The 23,885-nt window shown below is 41.8% G+C and overlaps 1 protein-coding gene across 7 annotated transcripts in view; it reads left to right on the forward strand.

Moving 5' to 3' along the window:
• The first annotated feature begins 14,400 nt into the window (after positions 1 to 14,400).
• Positions 14,401 to 23,885, forward strand: part of RTKN2 (rhotekin 2) — a 52,312-nt gene continuing 42,827 nt past the window's right edge. For all 7 annotated transcript variants that reach the window (XR_012043829.1, XR_012043830.1, XR_012043831.1 and 4 more), the window contains exons 1-3: positions 14,401 to 14,498; positions 18,791 to 18,990; positions 21,109 to 21,167. Coding sequence is in view for 2 of the 7 variants with exons in the window: in XM_072870530.1 (XP_072726631.1) it covers positions 14,457 to 14,498; positions 18,791 to 18,990; positions 21,109 to 21,167 (301 nt within the window). In the remaining 5 variants the exon portion in view is untranslated. The remainder of the gene's footprint in view (positions 14,499 to 18,790; positions 18,991 to 21,108; positions 21,168 to 23,885) is intronic.

Genomic DNA, 23,885 nt, shown 5'->3' on the forward strand with positions numbered 1-23,885 from the left:
GGCATTATCCAGTTTATTTGTATGCATCTCTCTCTTTCAAGATCTCTTTAAACACTTTGCAATAAGATTTCCAGAAGGATAAAAGTTACTTAAATGAAACTAGCATGTACCAACCTGCCTGGTGCTGCAGGGAAGGTGGAATATTCAGAGCATTCAGCTTTTTTTCAGGTAGTGATCTGTATCTGCCATACTGGGTCCCGTTGTTGCTGATTTTGGGTGGAGACTGATTATTTGACGTCTTCCTATTTTGAGGGTTCCTACAAGCTTAAAAATAATATTTCAAAAGTGAAGTAAATTTTGTTTGGTTGATAATTCCACTTTACTGAAGGTGGCTAGAAAAGGGAGTTCTATAAAATCAGTTTGCTTTTCAAGAGTTACACTAGTTGTTTATCTTCTGATTTTTTTTCTCATCCTAGACCAGGAAAATAGGTGAATCAGTTTTGTTTTTACTTGCAGACACTTTCCCCTTCAGGCTTGTGATGCTGGCATGTTTGTAGGGGCCTTTTTCATGTGGCGTAGAACTGGATTCACTATGATCACTTTGGCTGCATTCAGCAGCCTCTGATTTCCCTTGTTTGTTTACTGGTTTGCTTTGAAAAAGGGTGTCAGAAATTTTTGTCTCTCCCCGCACTCCCCACCCAGGTCTTCATTGTGTGATCTAGCCCATTTATAGGAGATGTGAATCTGCATAGAGTTTCTGTTGGGGAAGTTTTACTAAACTATATATGGGTATATAAAGATAGATGCACACAACTGCACATCCATTACCACTGCATAGAGATGGAATTGTGAGTTTGGCTCTGGCAAGTAGCACAGTCCCCCCGTTCCGCTGCAAAAGCTGTGCCCGAAATAGGTATGCCTATTCAGCTCAGTTAATTTGTATGCTGGGAAGTGCCGTGTTTTTCTTGGTGTTTGAGCGTGAACCACAAATGCACATGATAATTTGAGTTGCTGAAACTTACCTGCATTTAATATTTACCATCTCCTCTCTCCATTTATTGAGACGAAGTAACAAGCAAGTATAAAAATCTAAGGAAAGACCTTAGAAACTTGAAAGAAGTATTTTAGTGACTTTTACGGTAGTGATGCCTTAGACTGGGATTCATACTAGCTTTGCATGCAGATATATTCAGGATATATCAAACATACAACAAAGTTTATTTTACTGCCACAGGCACTCATACCCACCCAGTAGGAAACAGACTTTCTGTGGTGCATTTCTAACATACTGATTGAGCAGCACTCTGCTTGCAAAGAGAGTGAATGGGAAGGAGGAGAACATGAATGTACGTATTGGGTTTGTGTGACTGTTTGGTGCTTTGTTGCCTTCTCCTCTTTCGTGGGGGCTTCAATCTGATCACTGAAAGTCAATTTACTGTCTTTTGAAATAAAGCAAAAAGTCAAGTCTGTGTTTTCAAATGAGTTTTGTTGTCACAGTAAGAAGAGAGGCAGCATGCTGTGAGAGTGCTCTTGGTCCTGCAGCAGTTTATCCCACCCAGTTTGCAATCGGCTTCCAGCCTTTCTGCAGACTCTCCAAACTCATTAGTGTTCCCATAGGTAACCCCTGGCTGGAGCTGACTCCAGAAAGTTTAGCTTTCCTCTTCTCTACCCATACTGTTGCATGCTCTTCTGGGTAAAAAAGAGAACAAAGTGTTCTCTTGTGGCTTGATTTGCACCATTTAGCCCATACCTGGTGAGAGTTGTCAGGGGTGAGATGACTGCGGGCATATTTTCCAAAAGACAGGAGAAGGACGAGGTGGGGAGGAGTGTCGGCAGTGGGTCTGGCCTGCACTTCAGCCATCTTGATTTTTCCTCAAAAAGAGTGACTTCAGTTAATTAGGAGCATAAACAAAATATAACTAACACCTTGAGAGAGAGGAAAAGTTGAGGGGACTTGCATTCCAACCGAGTTACTCTTTACTGTGCTTATTTTGAAGGGGAAGAGGAACATACCAAGTTTCCAATGCCTTTTCCTCAGGGGCTGAAAGTCTAAGCTCTGAGTTATAATGTGCATGAGAATGAGCTGGAGCCTTTTAACAAAGCTGTCTGGCTCCTGCTCCTCACACTGGCGGCCTTTTGAAATCTTCCACAGTGTAGGAGCACCTCTGGCAACTGCACTGGGACCTTGAGGTCTGGTACTTGGGGACAGGTAACAGCAGCTGAACAGGGTCAGGACATCACTGGTGGCAGTAAGGGACAAACCTAGCATGGCTCTCCAACTGGGACAGGATGTTTTATAAGGCTGCGACAAAGTGGCCTGGTGTAAGCCAGCTCTGTGCAGCACCTGAGTTCCCGTTCAGGTATTAATTGTGGGCTTAGCTACCAGATTTATGCACTGAAAGAAGACTGAACAGAGCAGAGAGGTGTGCAGCAATTGCTGTTCCTAGAGCTCTTCCGAAATGAGACACAATCTGCAGCAGAAAGAGGGTCATTTGTTTTTGGAAGAAGCTGCCACACGCAAAAAAAGAGACTGAAAGACAGCAAAAAACATGTCAGGGTATCTTTAAGGAAAGATCTCTCCCTACAGCAAAGCCTTTTCCTCATTGGGACTTATTAAAATATAGACATTTTCTCCACAGGAAAGAAAAGTACAAAGCATGCCATCAAAGCAGAATTTCAAGCTATTTCATTCTGATAGCGTTCTTTCTGCAACGGACACTGGATGGTGAGGAACGTCGCTTAAAAGTTCATACCGCATGCCTTCTACGTTTGAGGAATTACACGTTAAATAAATCACACTGATTTCCCAACTGAAAAAAGTGCCCAAAAAGGCCATAAAAGGACTGAGAATTGCCATCTATAACTAATTAGCTGCTTTGGTGCCTAATCCTATGCACGGGGGTTTTAAAAGTTTTTAATTTACATAAGCAGAGACATAAAAAGAACAGTGTTAAGCTGTGGTGGCAAATTCAGTCCTCTGCCATATCCAAGCATGTGGGAGAGCAGTCCCAAGCCCTGCGGGAAGCAGTGGGGCTGTGCTTCCCCTTCCCCTGTTCTGCCGCACCCCTGACATCTGTGCCAGGGGCAGAGAGGACTTCTGCTTTTTGCAGCAATATCTTTTGTCCAGGAGGTGAGAGCCAGTTGCCTTTAAAGCAAAGGTAGTCCCTTCTCCTGGAGTTTGCACTTGGCTTTGAATAGACCTATCAGCGTCATAGGGAATGCACAGCAAGTGGCCATGTTCAGGATCATTTTTCACCCCTGTTTAAAGATCCCTTGTGCAACGGAAAATATGTCTTGCAAATACCAAGTAGGGAATTCTCCTGTCGGGTGGGAATGTTAAGCTGGTACCAAATATATATACCATCTATATCAAAGACGTACCCTTGTTATAAGGAACATGCTGAGGAAGAGACAATTGCATTTCTGCAGAAGGGAGAAAGTATGGCAGAACTATGTTTCACCTCTTTTATGGACAAAAGATCCACTAAAGGCCATGTGATAGCAGCTCACATCAGAGTTGTCAGGAATCTGCCTTCAAAGTGTAGCCTAACTCAACAAAATGGGAAAACAAAGCAGAACAAGCCAACAACCAACACCGAACCAAACAGGCAAAGCTTCCACCCGGTCCTACTAGGACAGACACCAAATATCACATAGGAACACAGAAGGGAGTTCAGACCTGCGTCTTTAATGCCATCTGAAAGTATAGTGATTTTATTGGATGTTTAGGGACAATTTGCTTCTATTCTTTTATGCTCTCTCCTCTTTCCTCTTTTCTCCTCTTTTCTGATATTCATACAAGCAGTTCATTTTTGAGTTTGCATTATGGGTAAAGGTCTGGAGGATCAGCTATTGCTGTCCTGGGAGAATGACTGGTAGGCTGGAGGTTCCTGCAACTGGGCAGGACACTGAATGGGGGGAATTAATGGGGCTTTCAAAGTAACTGGAGAAGGGCTCACTTAAACCAACAGGCTTCCTGTATGATGACGAGAAGGAGGACATGATCTACAGCAAAGGGACGGACTTAGAAGGAAAGTACAGAGCACTTAGTGCCTAAGTGCTAGTGAGATGAAAGAGCCTGGTTCTCTCCGGTGTTTTAGCTTTGCTGGCAATGTTCAGTATTCATGCTGCAGTCAAGCAACAGCTCACATGGGGCAAGAAAGGCAACATGGCTGCACAGCCGTTCTGAAGTCCTTTGCCTCTTCCGCAACAGGTTGCATGTGTCAAGGACAGAAATTTGTTAGACACAGAGGGTGAAACTCACCTGAGCACATGGGGCCAGCATGAAGGCAAGGCATCATGTGTCCCTTGTTGCAGCCCTGCTCTTGTCTAAACGGTACTTACTGTGGGAGTGTTAGGCACTAGCTTGCTGCGGAAATGGGCCTTTATTTACATCTGGTATTTTTTGCCAAATGGCCTGTGTTAAAACAATGTCTTGTGTAGTGCAAAATGAGGCATGAGTTTGTTGTCCTTCAGTGTCCCTCCTTTGTTGTTATAATGAATGCTACCCTTTGCAATTGCTAAATCTGCAGTGCTCAGAGCAAGGTGATGGATCATCTTTAATATTTACCACTTTGAAGGCCCTGACTGTGAGCATGTGAGCAGGTTCAGCTAATGGTTTTATGCACAAAGCAGATTTTTTTCAAAAGAAGGCTCTGAAGTCAACGACATGTTCTCATTCACAGGGGCTAAAAAGTGCAAGGAACTAAAGATATATATGCAGGTAGCAAACAAATACACAACACCATGCTCTAGCTAATTTTAACAGATATATATCCTTGGAAAAATTAAATACGTAAAAGGCACAGTCCTTGGGAAATATTGTGCTCCTGCTACCCCCACATCTGCAATGAAAACATAGGAACACTTATAATTTGAAAGATAAGTAACAGCTGATACATAAAAACATTCCTGAAAACAGATGTTTTCACATACGCATCTGTCTTTCAGGCAGTAGGTCTTGAAGACTGTGTGACTAGACACTTACAGCTCCATTTGAGGCTGGAAACTGGAAGAACGTGTCTTCACCAAAGGGAAAAAAATATGGTGGCAAGGTGCTTTCTATCTTTTCCTCAAATTTCTTGCCCACAGATCCCTGTTAACTTTATATAATTTGCAGCCAAGTATCCTCCCACAGGGAGCAGGAACAGAGCCCAAACTGATCCCATCCAAATGGGGCTTGCTCCCATCTCCAGACTAATTAATTCCTATGTTAAACTCAGGTGAGCCTTCCCAGCATGTGAAATTTCCCCTGCAGTTTCTCTCCAAGGCTTACATGAAAGCTGCCATGCTACCGAGGATTCAAGTTAGGACACATTGTCAGCTTCCTGTTCTCTGCTGAAACATTTTATCCTAAACTCAGGCTATTTGGTTAGATCAGTAAATTTAGTTTAGAAATGCCCAGAGGTGAAACCATTAGCAACAAGGGAATGATTCATCCCTTACAAAAATCTGAGCCCTCAGAGACGTAGCCTGGAGAAGCCTGTTTGCTATGGATGACTTTCTAGCCAACTATCGAGATGACTGCCAGTAAAATTCAGTTGGCGGCACATAAACCAATATGGTGCCAATTATGTATGAAAGTTTTTACCCTTAAAATGGTCAAAGATGTAGTTGTTCTCCACTGACTTAGCGATGCCACGTAGTCAGATAATTTAGAAGGAATGCCTAAAAATTTGTGTGACTGGGGTGGTGATGAGAAAAACCTGTTCAGATGAGTAATGTGTGTACTGCCCGCATGAAAGCTGCCAACGAAGTTCTGGGTGCTTCAGTGCCTGTTGGTGCCAATCGCCTGTTTAAATCAATTCAGCAAGAACGTGTACTTGTCTGTGTAGCAGGCAGATGTAAGAACACACATATGTGTGTGAAAGAACATGTCTTTCATTGAAAGTGTGGAGAGAGATGTACATTTGGGGAGCGACTTTGAGCGACACAAAGGGCAGCTGAGGAGTGGTAACCCACTCGTGCCTTTCAAAGCTCCCTCCTGGGCTGGCGTTTTAAACATGGAGGTTGATACAGGTCTGGAAGAGACTGTATGACAGAGCAGGGGTATTTTTAAAAACTTAAGACTGTAGTGGGAGTGTCCACACTATGAAATAATTGAAGTAAAAATGGTCTTCGTGTTAGATAGTGGCTTGCCTTTGCTTGCGTTTTCCCTCATAAAATCTAATGCCTATATATGTAAGTAGGACGACTCAGTGTTGCGGAGATTGTTGATGGCCGGGTCAGGGAAGGCATTCCTGAATAGGGAAAGAATAAGAAAAAGTGGTTAAAACTGCCTATTGCGGGTCCTAGTGCACAAATGCTGTTTGTACAAATGTATTTGGGAATTATCTTAAAAAAGTGATCCTCTGTGTCCCAGATAAGACTTGGATAACTTCCTCTCTGGGTCTGCGTTAGCTGCTTAAAGAACCTGTTATGAAAAATTTACTTGCTGTTTGTTGAGTTTTCTTTAAACAGCATGATTACATTTTGATGACACTGTACAAACACACGGTTAGAATCAAGTGCTAGAAATAGCTTCCGAGAACTCAAATTGGTTTTTAAAATAAGCAAGTAAATATGTGCATGTGTGTAAGTCATGCATGCATCCAGGCAGAACTAGTTATTTTTATTCTTCCAGATGAAACTGTCTGTAAAAACATGAGGTGCTATTTATTGTTACCATTATTTATAATTTAAAATGCTAACAGTGGCATGAAGTGTTGTCTCAGCTCATTTAACAGGCCATGAAACGGTTAGAAGGATGATAGAAATCTCTGACAAACCAACCTCAGGTAAAATATAGTTACTCATATTTGCTACTCAACTCCTGCTTTTTCATAATGGTGAGTAAAAATGGGTCGTCTTATTAGGCAAAGATTACTATCATTAGCAAGAAATGTTTCCATCTCGCATTGAGGAGAACATAGGTATAGCCCAATGTCATCTCCTCCCCGTGATTTGACTTCAAGGGGAACTGGAGTAACAGGAAAAAATAGCTGGACTGGCTTCCCGCAGTGAAACTGTGGTGAGCTTGAAGAAGGTATGCTGCCCATCGCCTCGGCTGTGGGGCGTTCACAGGGCATAGTGTCCTTTGCAGCAGGTTTCTCCTTAGATCTTTCTACCTTAGGAAAAAGATATTTTAGTCCCTCTTAGATGTGGACAATTTTGATCCAAAACCAGAGTGATTCAGCAAAAAACCATCACCTGTATAAAAGACATAGTCTCTGGCACTGGGCTTATTCCCAGGAACAGCCTTACGTCCCTGAGCGGGGTCCCAGAATTGGCCGTGCCGTGGCAAATGCTTTTTGTTGCATTATGGCTCTTTTGAGGTTTCCTGGAGGCAAGTTATTTCACAGTGCTATTGCACGCTGAGGGGGAGAAGGAAGGGCACTGCCTTGGCTCTCGTCACTGCTGGCAGGAGAAAACACAGCCGAGTTTGGATTTAGGGGCAAGTTTGGTGGAGACACAGAGACTAGGGATGCTCAGAATGGAAAATGAACTGGCAGTTCTAAAAATTTAAATCCTTTTATCCCTACAGATGTATTTCTTTAATCTAAGCACTTGAGTGGATTAACTGCTCGATAGTTTTTCGGTATCTATTTCTGTGAGAAACAGGACATAATTGCAAGCCAGGTTTTCCTTAAGGACCAGAGGCTTAAAACCTCCGATAGACATTTCCAACCACAAATGGTTATTATGTTGCTTTTAAAAAGTATATGGATAGTAATGAGATATTCTTTGGGTTTTTACTCTGTTATTTTCATGAAATAACATTTGCCTTAATCCTTCTTGTTTTGGCTCGTTCTCTTTCTTGGCCTGATCCGTATGGCAAATGCCTGTTTATGCAGCTGGTACCCAACTCAGGACTTAGAAAAATGCAGAAAAACTATAGCTTTGTGTCAATGCAGGAAGAACTACAGAGCTATAGATGGTTATAGCCCTAAGTGTAAGTGGGAAAACTATTGAGGCAAACCAATTGCTTACTGATAAGAAACACTTCTTAGGGCAAAGTGAGAGTTTGCAGTAAACTATAGATTCCTACCCATGCCCCTTTGAATATCCTCCCTCAGGCAGGATCAAAATGATCCAAAAAGTGTGTGAAATGCAAAGAAATAGTGTTTGATTCACTAGTTCTACCAGACATGGGCTATCGTGCCTCAGTTATTTGGGACAACAGCTGTCACCTCAAAACGTGCCTTAGTAAGGGACAGTCACTATTTACTTCCTTAGCAATGTCGCAGTGCAGGGAGAACCTGAACGCCTGTGGCTGCCCAGAGAGCGGCTTATGTTGCTCGGCCTCAAGACCACATTGCTGAGCCATTTGTCTCTCCCTAGATGCCTACACTCCAGTACTTGGAAAAAATCAGACCAGACTACAAACTCACTTCCGGCAGAGGCCAAGTATTGTATTCTGCAGAGATATTCTAAATCGTATGGAAAAAAAAAGAGACCATCTGCAAATACTCAGCCTCTATCCACCTTCAGACAAAAAAATCTGATGCCGATCCCGAGAACTAACTGGAGAATCTCTCCTTTTTCCTGGGAGATTGCTATCAGAAGTGGGCTTACATCTGCTCTCCCACCAAGAGATGGTAGTCCTCTGCCTATCAAAAGGAAGGTGATTTTCTGTCATTATTTTCTCATATAGGACTTTATCTTTAGATTTGTGATATTCTCAGCACACTTACTCCCTGTTTCAAATTCAAAATGGCAATCCATTTAAATGATCCAGTGACTTGTCACTTTCCTGTGCGAGATCAATTAGGAAAAATCATAACAGACCTGACCCTAAAATTGGAACATATAGTGCCCAGTTAGCTTCTCCCATGACACAAAATGGTGACTTCACCAGCAGACTGCCCAGCAAACATTTGGATGCAACTGTTTCAGATGGATATTTTATACACCAAACACCACCTGCAGTAAATGCACAAGAAATTAAAGCAGGACTGTATACCCAACAGAGAAATCCTGGTATAAAGGTATGGTATGGGAGTGACAGTGTAGAACCTCTAAGAAATCCTTTTCATACTGAACATCCCTTTAATACTGAGCAGCTGAAAGGACCTCTCTGAGTTTACATAGCAATATAATTTTTGTATGACCATAATTTCTCTATGTGTTTAAATATCCCCATTTAGCAATGGATCCAAGTAGCCAATTTCAACCAACTTTGATGTTGAACGAATTAAAGATAATTTTGTTCCTTCAACTGCTGTGGAGATAGGAAGTCACATAGAAAAGAGAGACATATAAATTTCTAAACCTAGGGAAAGGCTGCAAAACTCATGCTTTGTGAGACACCGTGTGTCCACATTAAGTGTCTTCTCAGCTGGAGGAAGGCTTCTAGTGAAGCTATTAATCACCTGTGAGGTTCCTTGTCCAACAGAATACTTCTGGTGGGGTTGATTCTGTACTTACGTGGGGACCACATGTGAATTGGCTTCAAAACCAATGCCCCTGGTCTCCCAAGCAGAAACAGAGTACATGTGACTGGTCTACTTGAGTTAACCACACTTCATAACTTGTCTTGTGCACAAGCAACTTTAAGACATAGGGGGTCATCAAACTGCAGTTTAAAGGCTTGCGGTGTTTAATTTGATTTTTAAGGTTTTCAGGTTTGATCTCAGAAATTGTTTTCCAAATTCACATGGGGATGGATTTTTTGTAACTTACTATTTCTGTTATGAAATGCATTTTGAGTGCATTTATCCCATATATAGTGATTTAAAGAGGCTATAGTAATTTAATCTGGAGGCATTTCGAGATGGGATTGACATCAGGAGTACTGGGAGGAGCCAGTTTCTGGACTCTTATCTGGAAAAAGGAAAAACAATTCCTTGTGCTTTTTCAGCCTTTTACAGTTTCTTTTAGAAATCCTACAGGAATATACAACGATCAACAAAATAGTTTGTTGAAGCACCTGGTTTCAATGTTCTGTTGATGGTGTCACACAGAGACGTGGCCCTGGTGCCATTTGGAGCACTAGAGCAGTTGAAGGACTGCAGAATATTAAAAAACCTTGAGCAGAAAATGAGCAAGCTCTCAGGGTAGAATTAATCTGAGAACACCTGAAATAATAAGAGTTTACTCTAAGCTATTCTGACCTCTGTGTCTCATTATCAGAGAAAGGTAAGGATGATGCATCCTAGCTAATTTAGGCACCTGCATGTTTTAGGATGATGTCTTCAATGACTGACTCCATGACTACCTTGAGAAAATACCTACTTCACACTGCTCAGTTAGGTAAAATGGGGCCTACAAACTTTTCTCTTGCTGTTGCTTGCATCTTGATAGGGTTAAGCTTTAGCTCACTGTCTTTGGCCAGATGATTTTCACCTTATCCAATCAAAACTGAAGCAGAAGCACATGACATTAAGGTAGTTACCCATATTTAATTTATTTTGTAGGACTACATGTTGACCTTCTGCCCAGCTAAGCAAATGGAAAGACTTCAACTGACCTCAGCAGGCTGAAATAAAGAAATGAGTTTCCGAGGCTAATAATTTTGCCTTTTAACTTAGCCCTGGCTTCAGTAAGCATTCAGGTAAACACCCTAAATTCCAGAGTCTCTGCCCATTTAACCTTTCTATAAGGGTCATATGTCATGGTAATCAAAGTCAGTGGCAATCAATGGCAACAGTTTTCTTTTCAGTTTAAAATTAAGTAAGTAGAAGTCAGTTATAAAAAGCCTTACAAATTATTTTCTATGTGTCCAGTACAAATCTTCATGTATTTCCATTTAGGATAAATCTGAATAGCAATTGAAGAGATTTCTACTGGCACACTCTGACAATATTCGAGGAGTAGGTGTAGCAAGCTGTGGGAACTAAGAAATTAAGAAAAATATTGCAGTGCTGTCAAGAGTAGGTGTAGACATTTTGTACCTGCTAAACCAAAATGATGTGCCTAACATTTAAAATAATATGCTGATGTAAAACTCGAGCAGAACAGTGGTTTAGACAGACAATGATCTTTCCTCTGCTATCCAGTTTCCCTAATACTAGAAGGAAGCCAAATGCTTTGCAATGCAAATAGAGTGGCAAATAAAAGGATGGTATGAAGGTGTGATTCATCTGAAAAAAATGTTTCACCTAAGAAATCCCAGAAGGAAGGATATAGATCGCCTATTTAATTCACCCTACCCCCTTCTGGCTTCTCTGCACTAGCGCAGCAGTGCCTGCGCAGGATTTTCCTCGTTTTGTAGGTTGTGCCTTGGGTTTCTTTGCCCTTCAGTGGAGGCTTGTCCGGAGAAGAAAACACAGTTACAATGCTTTCTTTTTTATTGTTGCTGTCTGCTGGGACTACTCTTAAATTAAGGAGCAGAATTGTTGCTAGCTGAATCCCAAATCTCTGGATAATACAGATGGCATAAAGCCTTCTTCATTTCAAGTTAGCATGTGTGCTGCAACAGCAGGACAGCGTAGCTGGAGTTAGGCATTGAGCGCGGAGAGAACATCTCGCCTCGTACAACACCTGCAGAAATGCTGTTTAAAGCCTCAGTCTCATGTTCCCTTAAGAGAAAGGACTAGAAGTTTGGTGAGATGTTTAATTTTTTAATTAAGCATCTGACAGATCAACTGAATTATGAAGCTTGACTTTATAAAGAAAAAACTGAATGTCTCTACGAAGTGAGTGCAAAGGAGGACCAAAGCAGAAGCAGGTGCAACAGTGTGAAAAGCCAGATTTTGCAGTAACATGTTTCTAAGGTAGTGGAAAACTGGGCATTTGAACCAGCTCAAGAGCAGATATGCACTGAGCTTGAGAAGATACTATTCATGTTAATTAGGGTTGAGTCTTACACATTTAACTCCCACTGATTTCTTAAGGGTTCCAATTCAAGTCAATGTCAGTAGGAACGTGTAAGGGCTGCACGCACGGACTCTTTATGCTATTAGTAGTCACATTTTGGGTCTTACTAAGACTAGGATTTGCTGAACAGACTGTACTGCAAAACCATGCTAATTAGCATCTAAAATTCTTGGAAAGCTGCCACAGATTCCTGGGAGCTGTCTACACCACCAGCAAAAAAATGGCTTTAGAGATGCTGATTGCCTGAAATAGGTTGGGGCATAACTTGTCCTTTTGCAGTGATTTTTATTGCATCCATGTAGCCACCCTGGCTTTTGATGAAACCCTTTTAGTGCACACCAGAGACAGCTGTTCTCAGTAGTCTCGCAGGGAGCATTTCTGGAAAACTTAAACCAGTGGGTTTGTTCTAGAGTCTGACCTGGAGTGGTGAACTGCTTGGGATGATGCTGGGTGGAAGGTGTTGCAGTGTGTCTTTTTTACATGTTGTATTAGTTTTCTGTGGGAACGCACTATCTTGTGAGTTGGTGAATGAATTTTAGTAAGGCAGAATTACAGTGATCCTTTCCTTATTTTTTTATCTCTACGGTAAGGCTATAATTTCCAGCTGCTCCCATAGTTTACATAAAACTCATCAAAGCGTTTCAGCCACTGATATTTGTTGAGACTGGAGCTCCTCCTCACTTGCTTTGGTCAAGTGTTGGTTCAACAATAACGCAGTTCAGTTAACTTGAGGCTTTCACTTGTTTAGTTTCCATTCCAGGAATGGTCTCTCCATGACATGTTCCTGTTTCTAGTTTTCCTCTGTAGCCCAGAAAATTACCTGGAGATTTTTGAGGCTCAAATCCCATCCCTGACTGATTCAGGAGAGGCCAGACCACACCTTAACAGATATGCCTTACCGTGAAGCCAAAAGGGCACTCTGATTTGGCATCTCGTGTTCTCCCCTCATTTGATGGGTCTCTCCTGACGTGTCTGAAATTCTGAACTCTGTAGCAGAGATGGGAATGCGAGGCTCCTGCTGGGATGCATGAAGCACCAGGATTACATGGAGACTTTCCTTTCGATCTCCCTCAAACCCACTCTTAGATATCTTGGCTGTCCATACACAGCTTCTAAGGATCATACCTTGATTAAGCAAAGCCTTTTGGCTCCCCGATGGGATTTCTCCACTGGACGTAATGCAGAAAGACTTCTTTTGAGAAAGTCACAGTAGCTAAAGAACAGGGGGGAGTATCTAAAAAGGGGAAAAACCGTAGTGTCTATAAATATATAACCTAGGGTAGGACTTCCCAACTGTGGCATGCGTCCTGCCAATGGTACGCAGAAGACTGGTACCATTAGAACTTCTAGTACTAGAAGTTCTTCACTACCATTAGAAGACTTCAGATGGTATGAAGGTCTTTCATGAATATCTGAATGCCTCCTTACCCTCAGGAACGTGGCCCAAGATGGAGAGAGGAACTGCTGAACAGCTGCCGCTGCCATCTCTGCCTCGAGGTGAGACTCTCAGACTTTGGAGGGAAGCAGAGCCCCCTGTCCTCTGCTTTCCACCAAGGAATACATACTTTTGGCCCAGAAGTTCATGATTTTCCTTGAAGGCTAGCCCCCTACGTTTGTGCCCCGGTTGTAAATGTCAGGGGGCAAACTGAACCACCGAGCACCTATGTGAAATCCTGATGAAGCAATGAGGCTTTTCAAATTTTCCCTTCTAACTGCATTTTCTTATATTTTAAATAAGCATATGTTAGCCAGGACACTTCTGTCTTCTGTAGAAAGCTGTTAGCAACACTGTATATCTCACTTGTTCCAGCACATTTTACTTCTCACAAATGTTGACAACCATGTGTGAAGCAATGAGGATCCGTGCTTGTGACCATCACCCGCCGAGGAGGAATTCAGAGAGGAAAGCCAAGAAACCGGGGACAAGGGATGGATGGGAGACACTATTTTGGCTCATTTGTTGTATCTGCTGAAGACAACCAGAGCCGCAAAACTGGCAGCAGAAGAGAGAGATGGCTCCCATTCCTCTCCAGTCAATCCAATGAATAATTAATGCACTTTTATTTTAATATATAATAGTATAATATAGTTTTCACAATACACGGTACTAGCACAGCTATTGAAGCACCATCATATTAAAGATGCATAATTAAATGAACTGTAGAAAACCAAGAACATGGTTAAAAATTCATGGCTTGCTTCAGAGCAGCTGTGGGGGCAGCGGCTGCAAGCCTCTCCTTCCATCTCGTTTGAAGAATATTAATCAGAAAGAAGTGGCATCGGCCTATTTCAGAAAAGTAAATTAACGAGGAACAAAGAAGCGGAGAGCCAAGGAAGGTACTGTCGTGAACTTTATTATTCAACACTCACTATTCTAGCTAAATAACACGGAGTTAATAATCCTGTCAATAGCAGTTAATAGTCAGTAATGCATTTCTGCAAATTTATCTGCAGAATCAAACCGATGACTTTAGCGACGTTGGCCGCGTCCGTGGCTGACAACCGGAGTGTCCCACCTGCGAGAGGAGGAGGGCGGGCTCTGCCCCCGCTCCTGTTGCCATAGGGTGCTGTGTCGCGCTGCTGCCGCGCGTGGGTGGCCGAAACCCACGTACGCCGCAAAACGCGGACGTCCCCGCGCAGCCGGAGGGGCGGGCGGTGGGCGCGGCCGCGGCGGCCGTTGCGGGGGGCGGGAGTTTTGAACGGCGGCGCCGTTGAGGAGGATGCGGCGGTGGCGCCTGCCGGGCGCCCGTGGTGAGGAGCCGGTGAGCCGCGGGCGTCCCTCACCCCGCGGGCGGGCGGCTGCGGGGCCGGGCGGGGAGGCGGTGTGGGACGGGGGTGGCGGCGACGGCGCCGGGGAAGGGAGGCGAGGCGAGGCGGCCGCCCGCCCGCGGCCCGGCGTTGCTCCGCCGCGGGGCCTGGCGCAGGTGCCGTCCGTTAAAGGCTCAGGCCGACCAGCGCCCGCTCCTGCTGCGAGCGGGCGGCCACCCGCAGCCTGGGGGGCGGTGTGCCGGGCGCTGCCCGGCTTCGGGTGGTCCTCAGTGGGCGGGAGCCTGCGCTGACCCCGAGCTCGGCGTGTCCGTTCCGGCTGCGGACTACCTGGAGAATGGAGCTGGAGAATGGCCCCCGTGGCAGCCTGCTTTGCGTGACCGAGCCGGCCCCCGCTCGGGCCGGGTAGCGGCCCGGGTTGGATGCGGTAAAGCAGCCCTCCAAGCGGAGGCGTGCTGGGGACAGGGGCAGCCGGTTAGCTGCCCGGACAGGGGTGACGCTGCTTTGGTGGGCTGAGCTCCCTGCTCACCCTCTTCAGGGCTGCAAAGCCAATCCTTTCTATCTCTTTATTAATGAGGTTTTTTTAAACCTCGAATCGCTGATTCCTGAAACCTGAAAATTCCTGAAACCTGAGTTAGTTGAACTCACCTGTGTCTGTAAGGCTATTGCTGTCAATTGCAACGAATACTCGTTCCTGTGTGTAGCTAGAAAAGTCCCCAAGCTAGTATCTTGACTTCACAGCCTCTGCTTTAGAAGAATACTTGCTGTCTGACTACTTGCTTATTTTAAATAAATATAGTGAACTTTGGGGTTTAGATTTAAGTCTCTGTGGTAATAAATCAAAAGTGTACCTTGGAATAAGGTTCTGAAAGCTTGTTTTTAAGATATCAGTTAAATAAAACTTCAATTTGTTCTGCCTTCAGCAGTTTCCATATCACTTTTCTTAGCTGCTGTTGTTGGATTTCTTTTTGTCTGTTTTGGGACTCCATCACTTACGTAAAACTATAAATCCTTTAAAATTTCCTATATTCTAGGTATACTTAGGTGGGGAATACAGGGATTCTTTCTGAAAGCATTGCTTAGGCAGTTCCTGAGTATGGGGCTGAAAATCTCAGCAGCCGTTAGTAATCTTGTCTGGGTTATGCTGCCATTGGTGGGGGAAGGATGGAGACCACAAGGGAAACAGTGCATTAGTAGACAACATATGGCAAAACAGTGCTGTGTCATTCCTCCAAGTCCAGATGGTGTGTTCGTATTTTTAGAAGGAACTGGAGGAAAAAAAAAAAAAGCTGACCAATTTTTTTTTGGTAGAGATGAAGAACTTCATATGTTCCAAATCAGGCTGCTAAGTCATTCCTTCAGATGAGATTTATATGGTGCAATTATTAAAGCCCAACAACCATTTAATGCTAGTCCAGAATATTTTATGTGAGCCTGGCTGAGAGGTAGCATGGACTAAATCCTTGTGTAGTTCTGAAAGTCGTGGTACTGATACATTTAGATGCCCCAAACTAGGAGAGTTTGCTTGCTCACCATAGTTATGTACCAGGTGATAGACCTGGAGAGGAGCTGCGGTCTGTGCTGTGTCAGTGCAGAGGCCTGTTACCCTGGGAAATGTTAGGGGAAAGTACTATTTCACTCTTCTGAGGTGAAATTCAGCTTTGTAACTGCTGATGCATTAGTTTAGGCTCAAAGAATGAGTAATTATTTCTTAGGGGCAGCTGTGGACCTTGCTTAGCTTTTCATAGCCGTGTAAGATTTGCCTCAGAATAAAAGAAGATTGATGAAAGCTATTTGCTTCTCCTTTCCCTCAGGGATGAGAGCTGAGAAAAAGTGTGGATAGAGAAGCAGGTGCTGGGGATGTGGAGGTGTTGGTGCACTGCTTTATCCTGCACTGGCTGGGGTTGAAAATTTGGATAGCAAAACCGTGAGGGGGGGAAACTGGGGTAGTCTGTTGGTGCCATACTGGGTCCCAGGCCTTTGTATATCGACTATAGGGAATACCAGCAGAACTTCTATGGAAAACATCTCTGATGTGAGCGTTGGGAGCTGTTCACCACCAAACAACCCACTGGTGCCAGAGGGCTGGTGTCATGGTAACCTGTGCACGTCACAAACATTTCTCAGGGGGTCTCAGATCAGAGTTCTTAGTTTCTGGAGAGTCCTCTCTACTTTATTAGTGTCCTCCTTCATGGTGGTATCTAGTCATCATCTGTGTTCTCACCAGGTGACTTAATTGTCTTAAACACTGACAAATTCAGTAGAACATGTATTTGTCCTGCTTTGCCTGGCCTTTATCGTCTTGGGGGGAACCTACCTCCTTTATTACCCGAGGAAAATGAGAAACTGTGTCTGTGTACATGGGCCTAGCGGCTTGCTGGGTCTTGATGTAGGGCAGAAGAAGCTTCTGTATAGCTCTCGGTCCCATTTTGACAAGAAGTTGCTGTTTGTAACAGAAGAGGTGGGAAATTGAATGAGAGGCTTATACTGCTGAAGGGATCTGATAGCCTCTGGGTTTTTATAATAGTGTTGTGAGGTGGCTGGGAATTGGCTCTGTTTCAGATGCTGTGTAGTGGAGTATTACAACTTGAGCATGTTGCTGTGCTGGTGCTGAGTGTGGCTTATGGACTAGAGTTGCTTTTCCTTTAGGGTAACAAAGAGGGGTGGTTTGGAAGGAGAAATGCTCTATGAGCAGATGGAACAGCAGCTGAAACATGTATCTTTACATTATGGCATCAGGCCTTCAAAAACAATAAAACCCACTCCTGCAAAGTTGGGGGGCAATGGGTGGTGACTGGTGAGCTTCCACCTGCCTCTTATGACTGCTATAAAGGGTCACTTTCTCATGTTGAAGGCAGCTAATGATAGAGTGAGTCCCAAGTAAAGACGAAAATCATCTGCATTACCCCTTTCATGGGTTCTGGATTTCTCAGGTACTTGAGTTGTGGGGAAATTAGCTCCCTCTTGTTTCTATCCTGATTAGAGGCTTGAGGGAGAGCAGTTGCCAGTACTTTTCTATCAGCTGAAAGACTGAACTTGTAAATTCAAATTATTGCACCATGAGTTTCAGTCAATTGCTTATAGATCCATCCCCAAAGCACTTGTTGTGAGTTCAGATGTACTATAAAACTGAAAACTGACACGATGCTTTTAATTCCAGAGGTAGTTGGGACACTCTTGCTCAGTGTTGAAAAAGCTTCACTCATCACTGACTTGCAATGTATTTGCAATGCAACCCTGCAATACGGTGGCAACACTCTGTTTTTTATGTGTCGGAAATATTTGGTTTGGCCAGGGATGGCCCCATAATAAGGATGTATGTATCAGACTCATCAGTGGCATCTAGCACACCTTTGGGAGACAGCAAACTGCCTGTGATCCTTCACCTTAATTATCTGCTGGCTTGGTATGGATTGACCTCTTTGAAGTGGCAAGTCAGGAATAATGCACATTTATAAATGTTTGTTTTTTCTGAAAGTAGGTAGGAAAAAATTGACTTCCCAGAAGTTTCTATAATACCTTAAAAAACCCTACTCCTTCAAAAAAAAGAGTGATGCAGAATTCTAGGGACTTGTCAGGCAAGTCTGTCTTATTTCATGCTTTTGAATGAAAAGTGTGCGTGGCTGTGCCATCAGGCAAGGCATGGTCCTTGTGTAGTATTGAAGCTACTACAGCTGTCTGACTTTCAGTTCATGGCCTGAAACAGTCAAGTAGTGTGATATTATCCTTTTTTCGCTTCTGGTGTTACCTGAACTTTATATCAACCACAAGTGAAAAAAAATGCATTTTTTTTAACCCTTTTCAAGATGGCCAAAGAAGTAATGAGATTGAATTCCTGATTTAAAATATTTCAGATGTTTTCCTGAGTTTAGAGTTTATTTTAGTAGGGATTACTGTAAAAAGTGGAATGTTAATTTATAAGCTTTGTTCAGTTAGACCTCTCAATGACCATATGAGGGGACCATATGTTATTATCCTATGAGTGACGCATTGAGACACATAAATTTTTAGTAACTTTCAGGTGCTATGGTGAGTTAATATTACTACCCGGTTTGGAATTCCCATGTATAATAGGTACAGTGAATCTGTTACATCCTGTGTTTTAATCTTTTGTTCCTGAAGAGAGAACCATCATTTTACATTTAGTAACCATCGTAATGGCTGCATATAACTAAAACCTAGGGTTTTCTATCCCAACTGTAGGGAAATAAGTAGAGCTTGTTAAAAATTTAGGATATTGTTAGTTGGATTTTTGTTTAGTCCTTTATTTGTTTTTTTGCATATGTAGGAATGCGACATCCGAGAGAAGATTAATTTTGAAATCCGCATGCGAGAAGGCATCTGTAAGCTACTTGCAGTGAGCACACAAAAAGACCAACTCTTGCAAGCGGTTAAAAACCTGATGGTTTGCAATGCTCGTATACTTGCATACAAGACAGAGCTACAGAACCAAAAAGAAGAGCCGGTCTCGTGCAGAACTGAAGAATGGTGAGTAACAGCTCAAATTCAAATGGAGCATTATGAAGCAGGCTTTGGCTTATGTGAATTCTTAGCAGCCTGTCTAGAAAAGTGGATTTAAACCCTTCCTTCTGTCTTCCCCCATACAAACATACATTACTGCTGCCTTAAAACATTACTTTATAAGACCATTCCAGTATCTTCTTTTTACTTTAAGAAATTAAATACAAGTTATATTTTTCTGGGTAGATTTTATTATTGGCATTAAACTAGAATTCAGCATCTGAATATCAGGTAACATAGTAGACATATTTTCTTGATTACCTTTAGCATACAAAAAGGTACCTAACCAAGTCTGAAGGAACAGAACAAAACTATCCAAGTCAGAATACACCTATTTCTACTTTTCAGTCTTTCTAGTGTTATTAAGGTCCCTTTAATGATGGAATCATCATGGTTAATTGATACCCTCTGCTGGCCTCTTTTGTTAACTACAGCAAAGTAATAAAAAAATACAATAAATATGAAGAGAAATCAGTTTAGTTGAAAATATTCTCACATTATAACTCTTGAATGAGCTAAGGTATACGTGGTTTATTTGAAGAACGTTATAATTTTTTGCCTAATGGAATACATTTTGGGTGCAATGTTGAGAATCGTGGTGCAGAGACACTATTGCTCTCAGGTTATTGCTTTAATGAAATATTATATTGCAATTTAGCATATTAATTGCAATTTAGCAAACTCTTCGAGTACATGCTTAGCTCCAGTTAATTGTATCTATAGGAACAGTCCTGCTACTTTTTGCTTTCAGAAATGTGGTCTTATAGGAGGAATTTATTGAAGGAAAGAATTGCATTTTCTGACTACATGAACTATTTATCATGAAAGCTGATTTTGAAAGCTAGCACTTATAACTTGTGGTATTCTGTAATTATTGCAGTTGTATTGCTTTTTCCTACTAAGATGAAGAGCTTTATAGTGATTAATCTTTTATTTATGTTTTTAACGATGGAATAATATCAAGTATGTATATATGCTGGTGTTCTCAACTCCTGGTCTTTGATGTTAGTGACCACAGAGTGGTGATGGCACATGTCCAGAACAGGGCAGAGGTACTTGGAGATATATCTGAACAGCTGTATTGTCTTCTTACAGTCATAGTCAGCTGTATTGTTTACGTCATTTGTGTCTGTCATGCATTGCTTAGAGTTCTGCCTTCAGGTGTCCTTTGAATTGTCAGTGGAGGTCATTAGAAGAGGTGCATGCTGTAGAGTTATTTCTCTACCATTTAGATCATATCTTTGGTCGTTGATAGTGCATTTGCAGTGCTTTTTTCAGTATTTGCTCAAGACTGGAATTTGGTTAAAGCTTAATCCAGATGAGATGATGATGGCTGAGAGAGAAAGTTCTAGGGTTTTCAAGTGAATTTTGTCCCTGTTTCTTGTTACATGGGTCTGTAATCTGTGAGTTCTGAAGATATTCTAACTGCTTCTGGAAGTCAGGATATTGGTAGCAGCTAGAAATTTTCATTTCACCTTATTTGGTTAGGAGTTAGGAGCAGTGGCAGATATAAGGAGGGCACTCTATTTTACTAAAATACTAAAATACCACTACTCATTATCTACAGATAGTTTTGATTCAATTTAAGGTTGACCTTGAGATCTACACTCTGGCTACTTAGCAAACTGTCTGCCTGCATGTAAAATCATAATATTAACAATGCAACATTTTGTAATTGGTCTCGATGATTAGAGGAGGAGGCAATTCTCTAACCAATAATAGAACTGATAAATTGAGTTGCTTATTCATTGATGTGTACAGAAGGGAAAAAGTTGGTAATGTATTTGATTCTGTTGGAGCTAGAGACAAAGAAGATGAATTTACTTGTCTTTTAATACCCAAGCTTTGGAGTAAAATGTTCTGGGGAATTAAGAAAATTGATGGTGTACTTTCCTTCCAGATTATCTTCAAGAATCTAATGACTCATATCTTAAACCAGAGATACCAAATTTAACTTTAAAGAAAAGTGTTTGAAATGAGCTATAATATGAAAACCCTGACACTTTTTAATGTTTAAAGGGTTGAGTATTAGAAGTCTAAATGCACAGATCTCAAACCTTGTTTTTCTTCTCTTCTTTTTGGCAGGTCTTCAGAAAATGGGACAAAAGACCGGGTGGCATGCAGAGCAAAGGTTGCTATATCAGGTAAGCAGCTGGGTAGTCACTTAATTATAGGAGATAATTGGCTGGACAGTAACTTGTAATACAAATTATACAAACAAGGTGGTATTTTTAAAGTGTGTATGTGGTTCAGGGGCATAAATCCTCTTGTGCTTCAAGGGGACTTGTCCTTTTAAGTCACACACGTGCTTTTGAAGATCCTACCTAGTATTGCCATTTCACAGTGGGAAATACTTTTTTCTGTTTGTCACTAAACACTGAATACATTTCAAAGCTGAATAATGTAAATGTGCTGATAACTTTTTTTCTCCCCACAAAGACAAACTTTGATGTGACCATACAATGGTGACCATGTAAATGTTATTTAGTTAATGCAGATTACATTACTACAGCAAAGGTATAGTGGTATGGCTTCAATGCAAACTAGTAACAAGAATATCTAACAGTAATTTCTGGTAGGCTGTTTCCTAGCCTGTTCTCAAACTTCAGCACTATGAATTTATCATTTTGTTTGCCTGTGCCAATAGTGGATGTTCCTACATTCAGCATTCCTGTAGTTGTTCATTGTGGCTGTTCTGCTAGCTTTGCTAACAGATCTGTTTGTGCTCCTTGACGTCCTTCATTAAAAATAAAATAGTGTAGGCTAAATGATAAATAAACAAAAAGGGCTCACTACTTAAGCTGTTTAAGTTAATTCTGCATATTTTGACATATCTTTAAGCAAGGTAACTTCTAGTAGAAGAGTGATGAGCACATGGTTCAATAATGTTTTCTGCCAGCACAGCTGTTTGCAGAATGTGTCTTTCTTCCTTATGGTAGTTGGATGAAAGCATCTGTTTGCCTGTCTGTGCTGTGGTTGCACCTTTCGTTGGATTTATAAAGTTATCTGCAGTGAAGACTTTAAGATCGTATAATACACTTTTGTTATCTTTAGAAAATCAGAGTTGTGTAAGGACTCTATTTTTAGTATGAAAAATTTGTTTAGAATACAAAACATTTAGCTAGTTTCTTTTGATGGCACAAGAGAATAGAAGGGTGAAATACACGATTTCCTATTATGCGCCATCTGTTAATGATTCTGTCCTGTTACTAACATAGTGGTTCTCAAACTGGAGGTTATGGTCCTCAGAAGTATGGCATAGATTGAGGTGAAGAAGAGAAAGAGGCATCAACTATCTCATTGTGAATGGAAGTCTGTGAGTGCTGGGATGCTGCCATGCCTTGCCCCTCTTCAGATACTTATGTCAGGAAGCCTAGCCAGGTCCTGTTTACAGCAGGAAAGCCTAAATGTTCTTCTTGGCCTCTGCTGAGAGATTTATGCTTTCTATAGATCGTCTGTTATTAACTCCTTATTTTCCACTGTGTGTGCCTGAGAAGCAGAGACTGGGGTATGTGAGAAGTAATTGTGGGGACAGGCTTGTTCATGCTTGGCAAGGGCAGGAGCCTCTGGGCAAGATATATGATTGGGAGATCCAGAGATGACATTAATACATGCCTCCCTGGTTCCTCCTTGCATTGTCCTCAGACCCATTACCCTGTGTCCATTTAGCATGCCAAATCAGGTCCTGTTTGCTTCCACAGCTGCAGTCTGTTCACATCTCTGATGTCCCATTATTCTTTTTTCCCTGCCTTTCCCAATCCTTGTGTAGCACATTGGGCATGCTGCATTTCTTCTCTCTTGCATGCTGACCTTCAGTGGATTTGCAACTGGAGTTGCCCTGCATGTTTGGAAGGCACATGCATGTGTGCATGTGCCTGCCTTGTTGAGAATGCAGTTGCGAATACAAGCAGCGTGAATCAGGAGATGTTGTGACTGAATTGTCTGGGAGAGGTTGCAAATGAGGAGTGAGTGGTAGTCCATGTAATATGACAGGGCATGTAATTTAAGAATTCAAGCTATAGAATGGATTTTTTAGGGGAATGCAATCCATCCACTTATAAATATATTAGCATATCATGTGGTTAGTACATGCCAGAAGCTTAGACTATTACAAAAAAAAAAAAAAGTGCGATCATGTGGCCAACACCAAAAGTTCAGGAACAGCTATGCAGGAGTACTGAGGAATGTACTCCTACAGAAAGCAACTGTATGTCAGATACTGTGTGGGGAGTGCATTCCTTAATCCACAGATTTTCACACTTCTATTATTTTTACTTATTTGTCCCCCACGTGTGTGAATAAATTATGTAATTTATGTTATCTTATCAATCAATTATTTTGTCAGAAGACAATACATTAAATGTTGATCAAAAAGCATAATCATAATTTAAAGTAATCTTATAAAGGAATCATTGGCTTTAAATCTTATTAATTGTAGTGCTTGAATGTATCCAATTTGAATCCACACAGATTTACAGCTAATGGTAACTGAAATTAAGGTGTGTGAAAATTGATCTTTGTTTTTGATAAATGGCAGCTCTTTCAATCCAAGAATGAATTGAAAACTGATTTACAAGTATCATGTTAAACTTGTTCAAGCGATTGACTATCTATATCCTGATGATTTTCTGACTAAGGTGTAAATTTTTCAGCTAGCATGATATTGAAAGTGGCATACAGAAGTAGTCTTTAATCTAGTACTCTAATCGTTAACAAGACCTATTGAGCGCATTAAAATTGTCATTCAGAGTTTGCCATGATTAAAGATGAAAAAAGGCTTTTATTGTAACTCTATTTTCACATATTTATGTAAATTTAAGACCTTTGTCTTTTAGGAAAGAAACATTCTGTGCTTTGTCTCT

The sequence above is a fragment of the Ciconia boyciana genome, chromosome 8 (genome assembly GCF_034638445.1).
Source record: "Ciconia boyciana chromosome 8, ASM3463844v1, whole genome shotgun sequence".
Classification (NCBI taxonomy): Eukaryota; Metazoa; Chordata; class Aves; order Ciconiiformes; family Ciconiidae; genus Ciconia; species Ciconia boyciana.